Consider the following 13,278-nt stretch of genomic DNA (forward strand, 5'->3'; position numbering starts at 1 on the left):
CACACACACACACACACACACACCATGCAGGTGTTTTTCTTCTTGCAGGGTTAAGCTGTTATCTGCTCAGGTATTCTGATATTACTTCTTGTGTTTGGTTGTAAATTGACCTTTGTGTGAACTTCTTTTGAACCTGTTTTTGAAAACTTCTTGCAGTCTAAAAGAGCAAAGTTTATGATCAGAAGATTTAACTGAGGGATTTCTGACATCGCATTTCAAATATGACTTCTACATTATTATTTTAATATTGATACAGTTCTGGTAAAAGCAAATTTTAGTTCCTATATCTCATTGAAACATACACTGAACTTAAAAAAACATAACAGATATAAAGCTGTTTTATTGAAAAGTTACATGTTATTGTTAATATTGCCCTAAAAATAACATTTTTTAGATTATTATAACACTGCTCCCACCAAGCCCGGATCAATGACTCAATCAGTGAATTAATATAATCCTGAACAAATAAACAAGAACTCCAACTATCAGGTCGCTGAAACTTTCAAACTGTCTCCAGTTTTCTTCTGCAGGTTCTCTTCCCTTTCTGCTGTAGTAAGGCTAAGTTTGTTAACAAACACTCTAATGCTTCAGAGCAGAGATGCAAATAAGGCTGTTTGTATAAAATTTAATACAGGTTATTCAAAAAGATAATGAACACACTGTAAGAAGTGTTGTTCTAGTTATTTGTCTTTCTTCAATGTGGAATAAACAAGGCTCTCCTCGTACCATCCTTATTACAGACATATCATATCTAACAGAACAAGTAGACTGACCCTGGCTTCTGAGCTCAGCACCACATTCTGTGCTCTTCTTCTGCTCCATAACATCTAAACACCAGTGTAAGACAACGTGAATGTTGGGCCTTTTGTTTCTGACAGGTCCTATAGAGACTTCAGTGGTGCTGCGGAAGTAGCCACTAGCACATTGCTCCAGTTTCCATGGGGGCTCTAGAAATATTTTCCTCTACAATTTCCATTTGGAGCTAAATCTGTAATTTACTTAAACCACTCATCACTTTGTCTTTCTCTGCTCTTTAGCCTTCTGTCACAGGTCAGCTTGTGATGGTTAATTAACTTGTTGCAAATAGGTGATACCAGTAGACTGTGGCTCTGGAACCACATGAGACTCTTTGGTTTCCTTGCAGCATTGACCTATAAAAACATGGAAATTAATATTTATATTTGGTACTACAATAGGTAAAAGTAATTGTAGCAGTTCTCTTGTCCATGTTTCAGCAATATGTGAATATGATTCCTGGAGCAGAATGATATTATTAGGACAGGGAACAAACATCCAGAAAGTGTGCTCTTTCTCTGAAATCCACTACAAAGTTAACCATTTTAAACATATTCACATCAAGTTGCTAGGGAGGAAAGAAAAAAACCCAAAGGGAAGTTTTTCAGACAAACATACTTACTCAACAATTTTTATGTTAACTCAATTTACTGGAATCCAAATATATGTTTTATTCCTTTGAAAGTGGTGTACTTGTTATTTTACACAGTTACATTTTATCAGAAGTAGTATACACAAAATATTTTTACCTCTCCATAAGCATTTGGTCATTTCCTTTGTCCTGAAATGTAAACATGCTGATATGTTAATGTTCTATTTTAGTAACTATTTTTCATGTCATTTTCACATAAAACCTAAAGCAGTAATAGCTGTGAAAATGCCTGATTTTATAGTGTTTATGAATTGAATTTGTAAGCTTCTAACAATTTCTACCTCATTAAGGATTCTTTGAAGGTTAATGTAAACTCAGCAAATATTGTTGGCCTTTTTTACAACTAAAGTTGGCAATCAGTTTCAGAAACTTTCTTGTTAGAGTTTGAAATATCTTGGCACAGCTTAGTTGTAAATTATATTAGCCCCAACCTTTGTTTTAACGCTCTCCTCCCCAAAACGACACTATTTCTGTTGACTCTCGTCCTCACAGCTGTTAGTTGTCGTTTCTTTTCAGAAGAAGAACTTTACCTTTTCTCTTTTGACCTGGAGTCTCTGGTTCCATTCTTCTCCCTCTGACTTTATGTACATCTGGGCATTATTGTACCGACTAAATATCTGAGATTGTCTGAAGTGAACTCATCAATGTTCGAATGGAATTATTGGCAACAAAACATGACTGCTGATTTCACTCATTTGTTACAAATGATGCCGTAGACTTTCGGTAGTTGATGGTGTGTATTCAGTGGCTATTTTTATCATAGATGATACACATTTACGCATGGCGTAAAATAAAAATAAAGAATAAAAGACATAAACACAGTAAACACAGGCCCTATAATTAATCTAACACCATAAAATTCACCAAGGTTAACTAACATCAACATCTCACAAAGTGTCAAAGGTCAAGGAGAGGAGATGAAACAAAAACCTGTCTAACGTGCAGGTAAACAATAAACCTATTTATCTTTGGTGAGGAGGAGGAACTATGATGGCGCCAGTGTGCGGCTTGTGTTGCTTGTTGTTCCCGTGAATGTGCACCATCACCAAACTCCGCTTGATCTTCAGCTGGATCTGTAGGAGACATTCGGTGCGTTGTGCCAGATTTAACTACGTCCTCTCTGGAGGTGGTTCTGTCTCAGTTCATAAAGTCCTGAGTCTGTTCCCTGTACTTTGTCTTCTTCACCTGTAACGCTGCACACCTTAACCTGTCTGTGTCCCCCCCCCCCCACACACTCTGCTGCTCTGAGAGGTTCAGCATCACAGTACGTACAGCCTTTATCCTGTCTCCTGCACGCACGCTGGTGCATACTGTATGGTTGTGTGTTGAACTGCATGCCAACTGGTTTTACGTGTCAACATCTTGCTCTATGGTTTTATTATATTTTTTAAATTCCTCTTTTTATAACTCATCTGTGAAATGCTTTGAGTTCCAGTTCATGTGAGTTTTTAAAAATGAAGGATTTGATGCCACTGGTATTTTTTATCAGCAGTCAATGAAAGGATTGTGTCTAAATATCAGTAAAGATTGATTGTTTTTGTCAGTTAAAGCTGCATTATTTTGGAAACACAATGATATGACTAAAAGAGAACAGCCAGACAGCAAACATTTCATGTTTATAACAAAAACCAACTGAAATTATTACATGGACTATTATAAACACAAGTCTAAACATTTTATTCATTTACATTTGTTCTAACAGTTTCTTATCAATCCCATTTCTGAAAAAGTTGGGATGTTTAAAATATAAATAAAACAGATTGAAATGATTTGCAAATCTCATAAACCTGTATTTTATTCACAATGGAACATAGTAAATATATCAAATGTTCAAATAAATAAGTTGTATTCATTTGAATTTCATGGCAGCAACACATCTAAAAAATTTGGAACAGGGGCAACAAAAGATGTCAAAGTAAGTGTTACAAATAAGAAACATCTGGGGGAGCATTTTGTAACTAATGAAGTTAATGGACAGCAGGTCAGTCAGAGGACTGGGTAAGAAACAAACATTTTAGAGGCTGAATCTCTTATAAGTAAAGATGGGCAGAGGTTCACCAGTCTGTGACAAAAACTTCACCTGAAATAGTGGAACAATTTCAGAATAATGTTCTTCACTGGAAAACTGGGAAGACTAAATATCCCAGCATGTACAATAATATCATCAAAAGGTTTAAAGAATCTGAAGGAATCTCTGAGCTCAAACGACAAGACTGAAAGTCAGTATTGATAACCATGATCTTGGGGCCCTCAGGGGCCACTGCATTAAAAACAGTCTGATTCTGTTCTGGACGTCCCTGCATGGCCTCAGGAACACTTCAACAAATCATTGTCTGTAAACACAGCTCACTGAGCTGTCCACTAAGGCTGCTTAAAGCTCTATCAGGCAAAGAAGAAGCCAGAAACACTCCTGTCTTCTCTGGACCAAAGCTCATTTAAAATGGACTGAGACAAAGAGGAAAACTGTTCTGTGGGCAGGCAAATTAATATATATATTTTTAATTTCTGGAAACCTCAGATGCCGTACCTCCGTACTAAAAATAAGAAGGACTATCCAGTCTGTTATCAGTGCTTCCTGTCTGATAGTATCGGGCAGCTTACACTGGAAAGGCATCATGAATGCAAAACAGTAAAAAGGTTTTAGAAGATCATATACAATCCAGCAAAGAGGAGGCAGGACTGTTGAGCAGCTAGAATCCTCCATCATCCCCTCCAGCAGCTGCTCTCCTGCTTCCTCCATGTTCACACACTGATGTCAGAAGACTGATGTCAGGGATGCTGCACAGAGGAAACATGGAACTGGAACAACTTTTTAAAGATGTGTTGCTGCCATCAAATTCACTATTACCCTTTTTTTTTTTTTTAAAAAAAAAGATACAACTTCTTAGTTTTGATAAGTTTACAATGTTTCATTGTGATAAAACATGGGTTTAGGAATTTGCTAATCATTGCATCAAAACCTTTTTATAATTGGAGTTGTACTGAACCTTACTATGATGACGTGCTCACCTTTTATCCACCATGCGATAGTCAATAAATGTTTTACACCGTCTGGACTCTAAAACTGTTGACTTTGTGAAACTGGCATGAATTCTCATGTTTCCAGATTAATTCTCCTCTGAACTGCACAAGGACGCATGATGATAATAACAAACTGCTCTACGTCTTCATTTCTTGTCCTCAGCCTGTCCTTTAATCTGTGTGTTGTCCGCAGGTGTGGTTGGAGGAAGAGGAGGGTGAGGAGGGTGAGTTGAAGGTTCCTGTTGTGTCTTGCATCCAGGCTAAGCACTCTGGGACCAGGACATACTACTTCAGCGCAGACAGCCATGAGGAACAGGAGGACTGGATCAGAACTATGAGTGAGGCTGCAGAAGTCACAGCTCAGCCAACGACACAGAGGTACCGTTCGCTCACTCACACACATGTGGAGGTCATGTTTGTTCTACAACAGATCAAATGTTGCACTTTGCTACCATCTAGTGGGGATTTCCAAAATGGTTCTGTGTTTTCAGTGTTTCCTTGTATTCATCGATAACGGCACAAAGACACAACCTCGGTCATTAGTTGTACGATTTTGTAAATGATTGTTTTAGAAAAGTGTCCAAGTATCAAGCTTCAGATTAGATGCCAGGTTTGTGACTCTAAGTACTCATCAGCTTATGATAGAAAAACATTTATTAAGAAGAAATGTTTAAATAATTATGAAGGATTGTATTCACTCCATCAATAATGGTGTCATTTTAAATCTAAAACATCAGAATTCCCTGTTAACTCTCAGGTTTTCCTCCACTTTTACAGAAAAAACCCAGAAACCGATGATCTCAAGAATCCTCATCCAGTGACAAAGACACCTGACCCTAAAACCCAACAGAATTCTCTCATGCAAACCCACACTGAACCTGACAATGACCTGCACCCCCATCCTAACATGAACAAGTGTGACAGCCCCCTAACAGAGCCACCCTACAGCCTCGGAACTGACCAGGATGGAAACATGAATGACAGAAGACAAGGAGAAGCTGCAAAAGCAGGTGAAGATGGTGTCCGTCTCCATCATCCAAACAACTGGGGCAACAGGAAACCTCCCATCAGTAAGACCCAGAACACCAGTAGCAAACCCGTCTCCTCCAGGAGTGGACATCATGCCTTCCAGGGACACCTGGAGGAGGGTGTGGGCCCAACACACGAGCCCAAGATGCAGCAGGAGAATGTGGTGCTGAGGAGGGGCTTTGTGCCGAGGACCACCCCAGAGAGGAAGGCTCAGAGAAAGAGTTCCATGGCCCAGCTGCAGCAGTGGGTCAACCAGCGGCGGGGCATGAGCTCTCAGGAGGACCTCAACAGGTACATCAGTCAGAGGTTTTCATCCACTCGTCATGAAGGTCAAATAATTCAGAGCTTTTAACCACTGATTCGAATCAGTCTTTTTCCACGGTGGCAAAACTGTACAACATACACTTCTATTCTTATTTTTTTATTTGGATTTATTGTGGATTTTCTCTAATCCAGGGGTTAGAATTAAACACGCAGGCTTAAATATACAGTATATTAATAATATGTATTTGTTAAAGTGGCACCTGGGCTACACACCTTTTTGTGATTTACTTTGGATATTTGACCACTCTTCTTCTTGGCAGATTAAGTTGAGTTCATTTAAACTGGTTGGTGTCCTGGCATGGAAACATGGTTCACAAAGGTTTAATCGAGTTGAGATCAGGGCTGTAGAAAGGTCAGTCCAGAAGCTTGAAGTTATACCATGTATCAGTATCATCCATGCATCGACTGAGGGTGTATCAGCTGTTTCAGTTATATACTGAACACGTATCAGTTTCAACCATATATTAACCAAAACAGTTTGTTGAGAGACTAAAACACACATGCCAGTTTCTGCATTTTCTACAGAAACTGCTCAAATGACCAGTGCCAGAATGTTATCAGTGTTTATTTTAAGACTGTTTTAAAAACAGTTTTTACTGCTTTTACATGAAAACAAGCAAGAAGATAAAAGGAAGCAGAAGTGTGGAGGGGTGTTGATTTATTGGCAGAACAGTATTTATTACTATTCACCAGTTAGAGGGGATTCTCTACATCTTCAGGTTGGACCCCACCGATACAGTCGTTTGTTATAATTGTTTGAAAGTTGAATTTGAGTCCATTGCCATAATGGCATTAATAATTTATATGAAGACCCAGCACTGTTTAGAGGAACATGATGAGGTTATCATCCAGGACTTGGTAATTCCATTAAGTTTAATTAAAAGTAGCTGAATCTTTACATGAAGTAAAGAAATTCAAGTTTATTTATGTCTGTAACTTCATGTATACGGCACATACAACACAATGTGTAAAAGTCAGTAGATTAGCTTTAACCTCCTGGGATCTGTGGACATATGTGGACATCCCATTTTAATTAGCATTCCTTGATGCACATCAGCTCCCATTCAGCCCAAATAGCAACGAGAAATTAAAACTGCATGCCATGCAAGAGTTTGTGTCTTAGGAGGTTAATGTAATTCTACCCTTGGCAAACCATTCACTTGGTGTTGTCTCTGACTTGTCCTGTCCTCACAGCCTGTCTCATTACTACCCGGTCAGTAGAGGGGTCTCAGTTGAGAACTACAGACACTCTCTTGGCTCCCAGTATGCAGACAAGTACCCTCTGTACCCAGCAGGGGTGAGACCGGACAGCATGAGCTCCGTTTCACCGATGATGGGGTACGACCGACGCTGGACTCTGGAGCGCCGCTCTCTGAGAGACGGACCACAGCATTATGGAGGAATGGAACCATCCATGAGACGCTTGTCCATCCAGCCTCGCTCCAGATCTGTACCAAGGTCACCCTCCTTGTCGTCAGGGGGACCTTACTCCCCCATCCCACCCAGTTTTCCCTCACCTGCTCGGTCTCCATCCATGTACTTTGATCGGTTCCCAGGGAGGACGAGAGAGGACATGATCTATGCTGATCCTTTTTCATACGGTCTAAGACAGTCCATCAGCTCACCAAAGGTAAGACAAGGCTAAAGACACAAACATTTGATTTAAACCACTTTAATAATTGCATAGACTGAGGGTTTTTAAACCTAATTTTAGAAATGAGTTAAAAAACAACATTTTAACAATGAAAAGCAAAACAAAAAGAAGAATATACTAAAAGTACTTTTCATTTTAACCAACTCTTCCAGCATTCATTTCTTCTTACTTCCTAACACCTCTAACCTATCTGTTTTTAGTACATGTACCCTGGTGAACGGAGGTCATTAAGTCGAGGCTTATACCACCACAGCTACCCCGTATCCCCCTCCATCCACATCCCCACGGTACGTGTACATGTACGCATACATGCACACGCTTCAGACATCTTCTAATCTTTGGAACCTCCACTCTGTTCTACTAACCCCTGACAGGTTCTTTGTGTGTGTGTTGCTTCATTTCTTTCCTTTTTAACAGGCAGTGCACTTTACTTGTCTGTTTGTACAGCAGCTAAAGCACATACTCACAATGCCAAAACTCAAAGTGTTTTTTTCCAAGTTGAAGACAAATTTCCTGCAAGTATTAGAAATATGGACACCCTAATTGGTATTCCTGATTAGATTTTAGTTAATGGGTCAGCTGCTGTTATTTTGAACTGAGGAACAGATGTTAAACTAGATTTTTGCAGAGCTGCTGTGTGTCAGGATGATGCAGATTATGTTGTTCAGGAAATACTCCATCCTCTCCATCCTCTCCATCCTCTGCACATCACAGGGCCTTCAAACAGCAATCTGTAAATAAAGACAGATGTATAAAACCATCCACATGTTTGCTTCAGTTTACATTCTCTCAGGCTTTTGTGCTTTAACACATTAACATATTAACAACTAAACTGGACCTACATTAGACAGATTCAGTGTGTGTGCTGTTCCAGTTTGTGTGATTTCCTTTGTTTTTCCTGCTGCTTGGCTCAGGAGGACATATTAGACCTTCAGCTCCAGCGTAACCTGGACTACCTGGACCAACAGGTATGGCTGTTTCTATGTCTGTAAAAATCTTTGACATTTGTTCCCAACTTTGCTGCCCTTTGCACTTTTCTTTAGTCCACTCATCCTGTCTGATATTGAATCGTGTTTAGTCATCTTGTGGTAGAAGACTGAGCTGAATCTTCCAAAGTTCAGCTCAATGTTGAAATAAAAAAGCAGAAATAAAATCTTTCTGGAAACTAAAAGGCATTCATTAAAGTACTGGATTAATATTAGGCACAGGTTTGATGCACTGTTACATCTCCCTCTTGTTTTCACTTCTTCAGGACTACATTTATATTATTTATTCAAATAAACTGTTTCTATGAGTGTCTCTACACAGTCAGGGGTCTGTATTTCCAACCTAAGAAGCCAGGTGTCCATGGTTTTATTTCCTCTTCTTATGACTCCAGTATGAATGTCTCTTTAAGCAGCATTAGTGGACGGCTCAGTGAACTGTGTTTACAGATTTGTTGAAGTGTCCCTGAGTTCATGCAGGGATGTCCAGAACAGAATCAGACCTGTTTTAATGCAGTGGCCCCTGAGGGCCCGGAGACCATCCGATACTGACTTTCAGCCTCGTCCTTTGAGATTTATCCAGATTCATGAAATGTTTTGATGTTTTAATAAACTGAAGGCTCTCTAAAAGGCTCTTTATACCCAGTCTTCCTACTGACCTGTTGGTAATTACAAAATGCTCTTCAACCTGTCTTATTCATGTCACTTACAGTCTGTTACAACCTTTTGTTTCCCCTGTCCCAACGTTTTTGAGATGGGTTCAAAATTCAAGGCTGCCTTTTTTCCTAGAACTGGTGTAATTTCTTATTTTAAACATTTGATATGTTTACTGGGGGCTGCAGGTGAAACAGCCTTCTGGCTAACTATGGCATTTTGACAGAAATGTTACTGATTTGCAGTCCTTGTAATAAATAAAATGATAGAACTATGTTCCATTATGAATAAAATATGAGTTTACTAGATTTGCAGATCATTGCATTTAGTTTTTATATACATTTTGTACAACATGACAACTTTGGGGCTGTAGTTGGGGCTGTAGAGTAACCTTCGGGGCTCTGTATGGTCAGGCTCTTCAGTATGTCTGTAAACTGTTAAAGACTTATAGTTCAGCTCAGACCCTCAGCTCCTCTGAGTAGAGATTATTACTGCTTCCCAGGACTTGATATTTCTGATGTGTTCTACATCTTGTTGCACTCCTGAGACAAAACTTAAAAACACAACAAAAACATTCATATCCTGAAATAGTCCTGTCCATCCATTAGCCTCGTATCTGCACAATTTATATGAATGTTTCTCAATTTCATGACTTGTCCACTCTTTGTTTTACAGATTCCACCTTTCCACGATGTCTACAGCAGAGAGTTACACCCCACACTGAAACTCAATGAGATTGAAACCACCGTGAGACTTGATATTTAAACTTATTTCACTCTTAAATTCCATGTAAGGCCAGAGGGACGTGAACACTGCTGAATCAGAGGCTTTTTCTTTGATATTTGCTGACAGGGCCAGCTCCCTTGTGTGTGCGGTCTGACTGGTCTGAGAAGCAGTGATAATCAAGGATCACTGCAGACCTCAGCTTTGTTCATATTTGTGGTGGACAGCAGACCATCTTGTCCAATGAGCATCACTTGGAGTGTGTGTTGTGAATGTCTCTTAGCTACTGTTAGCTCAGTGTCTATAAAACTGACGAAACTATAGCCATTTGACATGGTTTTGAAGGTCATTTGGCTGTGGTTTACTCTAAAGGTTAATCAAGTTGTATGTGTTTATCTTATCATGATATCCTGAAATCCATCCAGTGGGTCATGAGACATTTTACTAACAGACACTAGCTTGATAAAAAGTATCAAAAAGCTAGCTGAAAAACTAAAATTAGAATAACAGTAGCTTAAACCTAATAGTAGGAAAAGGTTACCTAGAATTTAAAAAGTAGCATAAGAAGACAAAAACAAAGCATGTTTGCTGAAGCAGATTTCAAAAAGATCCATGGTTTGGAAGGAACTGAAGACATCTTATTACTTGTAGACAAAGTTAAACATTCTGGAAAGCCTTGAACTTACAAAAATCAAAAGTCATAGCACCAATCTCCTAAATGAGTTGGAAACTTTGACATATAAATGGCTAAAATAGCACAGGAGTATGCAGTAGTAGTTCATTTCAAATAAAAAATGTACGCAAAACAAAATGGGAAAACAAAGGTGTGAATTCTTCTTCAACATTCACAGATGGGAGATGATAGAAGAGCTGTTTAATATTCTGCCTTCATGGAAAAAGCTGAATGTGGCAGTAAGACTTGGCTCTCAGTAACTCACACACCTTCCATGAACTTGTTGACCGTCAGCAGTGCCTCTGTGAGCGGAGGACGATGTCACAGCAGCAGATTTACGGTTCAGCTCTTTGCTGCTCTGGTGTTCACACACCTCTGGTCTGTGGGCGCACTGTCCCTGTACTCTGGTTTCATGTTTTAGTTTCTGCTTGTAAAGCCACGTTTTTCTGTGACAGAAACTTTTGGGCCGACTGTGTGAGCTCAGTCGGATGTTGAAAGAACACGAGGCCGTCATCCACAGACTGAGGATAGAGAAGGTACATCGTTTCTCATCAGGGTTCATACCTATTCTGTGTTTGGAAGATGATCACATTTGTGCCTTTTCTACATTAAACTATGAAATGTGTTCAATGAATTTTCATCATAACCAAGGCAGTTATAATTGAGTTGGTAAACCCATAAAGTTTCTCAGAAGTTACCAGATAAGATTTACTGAACTGCTTGAGTGGTCTCCATTACCTGCAGATTCCCTCAGACTGAACATGTACAAGTCATTTCATTTAGAGATCATCATAAGTAACTGTCACTAAAATATCCACAGCACACACACATTCAAAGAGGAATGAGTACACTGTACATACTGGAAATGCAGTGTCTCCTAAACATATTCATTCCTCCTGTTATTCTTTCTATTTTGTTTCCTTGCAACCTGGAGTTTAATTGTTTTTTTATTTGATTAAAAACAATAATTCTACAAAAAATACTACATATTGTTGAAGTTGAATTGAGAAAAAAAATGTTTTCAATTATTCTAAAACATAACTGAAAACGGTGTGTTCATATGTATTCAGAATTCAGTAATGTGGAGAACACACTGCTGAGAGCAGCAGTTCCAGCAGTAAATCTCTTCAGGTCCGTCTCCAGGATCTTGGTCCATCTAACCTGGACTTTTTGTCGGTTCTTCCTGACCAAACTGCTGCAGCTCCTTCAGGTTGGATGGTGCTGCTTGTGTCCAACAAGCTTTAAATCAAACCAGAGGTTCTCTGTTGGATTCAGGTCAGGGCTTTGACTGGACCATTCCAGGACATTTAACTGGTTCTCCTTAAACCAGTGGAGTGTTGCTTCAACAAAGTGTTTAGGGTCATAATCCAGCTGGAAGGTGGACCTCTGTCCAAGTCTCAAATCTCTGGAAGACTCACACAAGTTTATGTCAAATATTTCTTTGTATTTTGCTCCATCCATCTTTCCTTTAACTCTGACCAGTTTCCCAGTCCTTCGGATGAAAAACAGTTCTGCAGCATGAAGCCATGGCGTTGTCCTTGATTAGTTTGGTCTCATCTGACCACAGCACCTTCTTCCATAAGTTTGGGGAAGTAACTCCAGACTGTCCAGTTTTCTTTCTTTGAGCAGGGGCTTCTCCTTGAAGTCCAGCTCTGTGCAGTTTAAAGTGGTCCTGTGGACAGATCTTCCCATCCCTGCCCAGCTCCATCCTGCATGATTCTCTGATTACTGCATGAGTTTTGTCAGGGTTGGTTTCTTGGCAGCTTTGCTGTAGTGGCATCATCTTTATATTTGCTATTAATAGATTGAATGGAGCTCTGTGAGACGGTCAGGGTTTAGGATATTTTTTCTATCCCAACCTTGATCTGTACTTCTCCACAGCTTTGTCTCTGAGCTGTGTGCAGAGTTCCTTGGTCTTCATGATGTCTCTTGCCCACATTACAGGTGGGTTTTATTTAATTATGTGGTTTCAGAAGGGAATGGTTGAGGTTTTAAAAGAAAAGGGCTGAATACATATGCACCACCACTTTTCAGTTTTACATTTAAACAAGTTTTTAAAACAAGTTGTCCCCATTTAACTTCCATATTCTGAAGTAGTTTTTTTGAGAATTAAAGCTATTAATCAATTAAAAATCCAATTAAATTCCAGGTTGTGTGTGTTTATATACTGTATTGTATATTTACAGCTAGCTATCTAACAGCAGCTCAGTTTTATAATAAATTCATTTGAAACACATTTTGATCTGTTGTTTAAGTTTTAGACAAAAAAAGACAACATGTTTAAAACTCCTCTTGTGTTGTTTTGATGGTGACTGTTCCCAGGACAGCCTTGAAGATGAGCTGGTGGCGATTCATCAGGAAATGGAGATTTATCACAGCCAGCCTTTAATCATGGACAAACTGCAGTTAAGGAAGGAAAGTCAGCAGAACCAGCTCATTAACATCAGAGGAGAGCTCTCCCAGGCCTCGAGTGTAAGACTGCTATCCCATCAGGACTCTTTGTAATGTCACCTAATTAGACCCTCCAGGATTTTGTGATGTTGCGTTCACAACTATTAACGCAAAATCAAGCAAACTCCGCAAAATCGCAACTTTGCCCAAAACACTGCAACTTTCCCGCAACTTTAACCCAATATTTACTGTTTCTAAAGTGATTCGCCACCGTTTCTGCGGTCTAGTCTCTTCTTTGTGGGTTTGTGTAGCGTGGAATACAAAATAACCCCAAATAACTCAGGAAGAAGACACGTGACGTCACTTCCTGTTAACATCA

General features: G+C 39.4%; 1 protein-coding gene across 8 annotated transcripts in view; it reads left to right on the forward strand.

The window, feature by feature from the left end:
* plekha6 (pleckstrin homology domain containing, family A member 6) overlaps positions 1 to 13,278 on the forward strand; it is a 70,110-nt gene that overhangs the window by 39,539 nt on the left and 17,293 nt on the right. For 5 of the 8 annotated variants that reach the window (XM_017433427.3, XM_037975136.1, XM_037975139.1 and 2 more), the window contains 8 exons: positions 4,662 to 4,846; positions 5,246 to 5,788; positions 7,016 to 7,451; positions 7,676 to 7,762; positions 8,390 to 8,443; positions 9,788 to 9,859; positions 10,964 to 11,044; positions 12,831 to 12,980. In XM_017433427.3, coding sequence (XP_017288916.1) covers positions 4,662 to 4,846; positions 5,246 to 5,788; positions 7,016 to 7,451; positions 7,676 to 7,762; positions 8,390 to 8,443; positions 9,788 to 9,859; positions 10,964 to 11,044; positions 12,831 to 12,980 — 1,608 coding nt within the window. The remainder of the gene's footprint in view (positions 1 to 4,661; positions 4,847 to 5,245; positions 5,789 to 7,015; positions 7,452 to 7,675; positions 7,763 to 8,389; positions 8,444 to 9,787; positions 9,860 to 10,963; positions 11,045 to 12,830; positions 12,981 to 13,278) is intronic. The other 3 variants (XM_037975137.1, XM_017433433.3, XM_037975138.1) reach the window with 2 other exon arrangements.

The sequence above is a fragment of the Kryptolebias marmoratus genome, linkage group LG4, assembly GCF_001649575.2.
Source record: "Kryptolebias marmoratus isolate JLee-2015 linkage group LG4, ASM164957v2, whole genome shotgun sequence".
NCBI classification, from domain to species: Eukaryota; Metazoa; Chordata; class Actinopteri; order Cyprinodontiformes; family Rivulidae; genus Kryptolebias; species Kryptolebias marmoratus.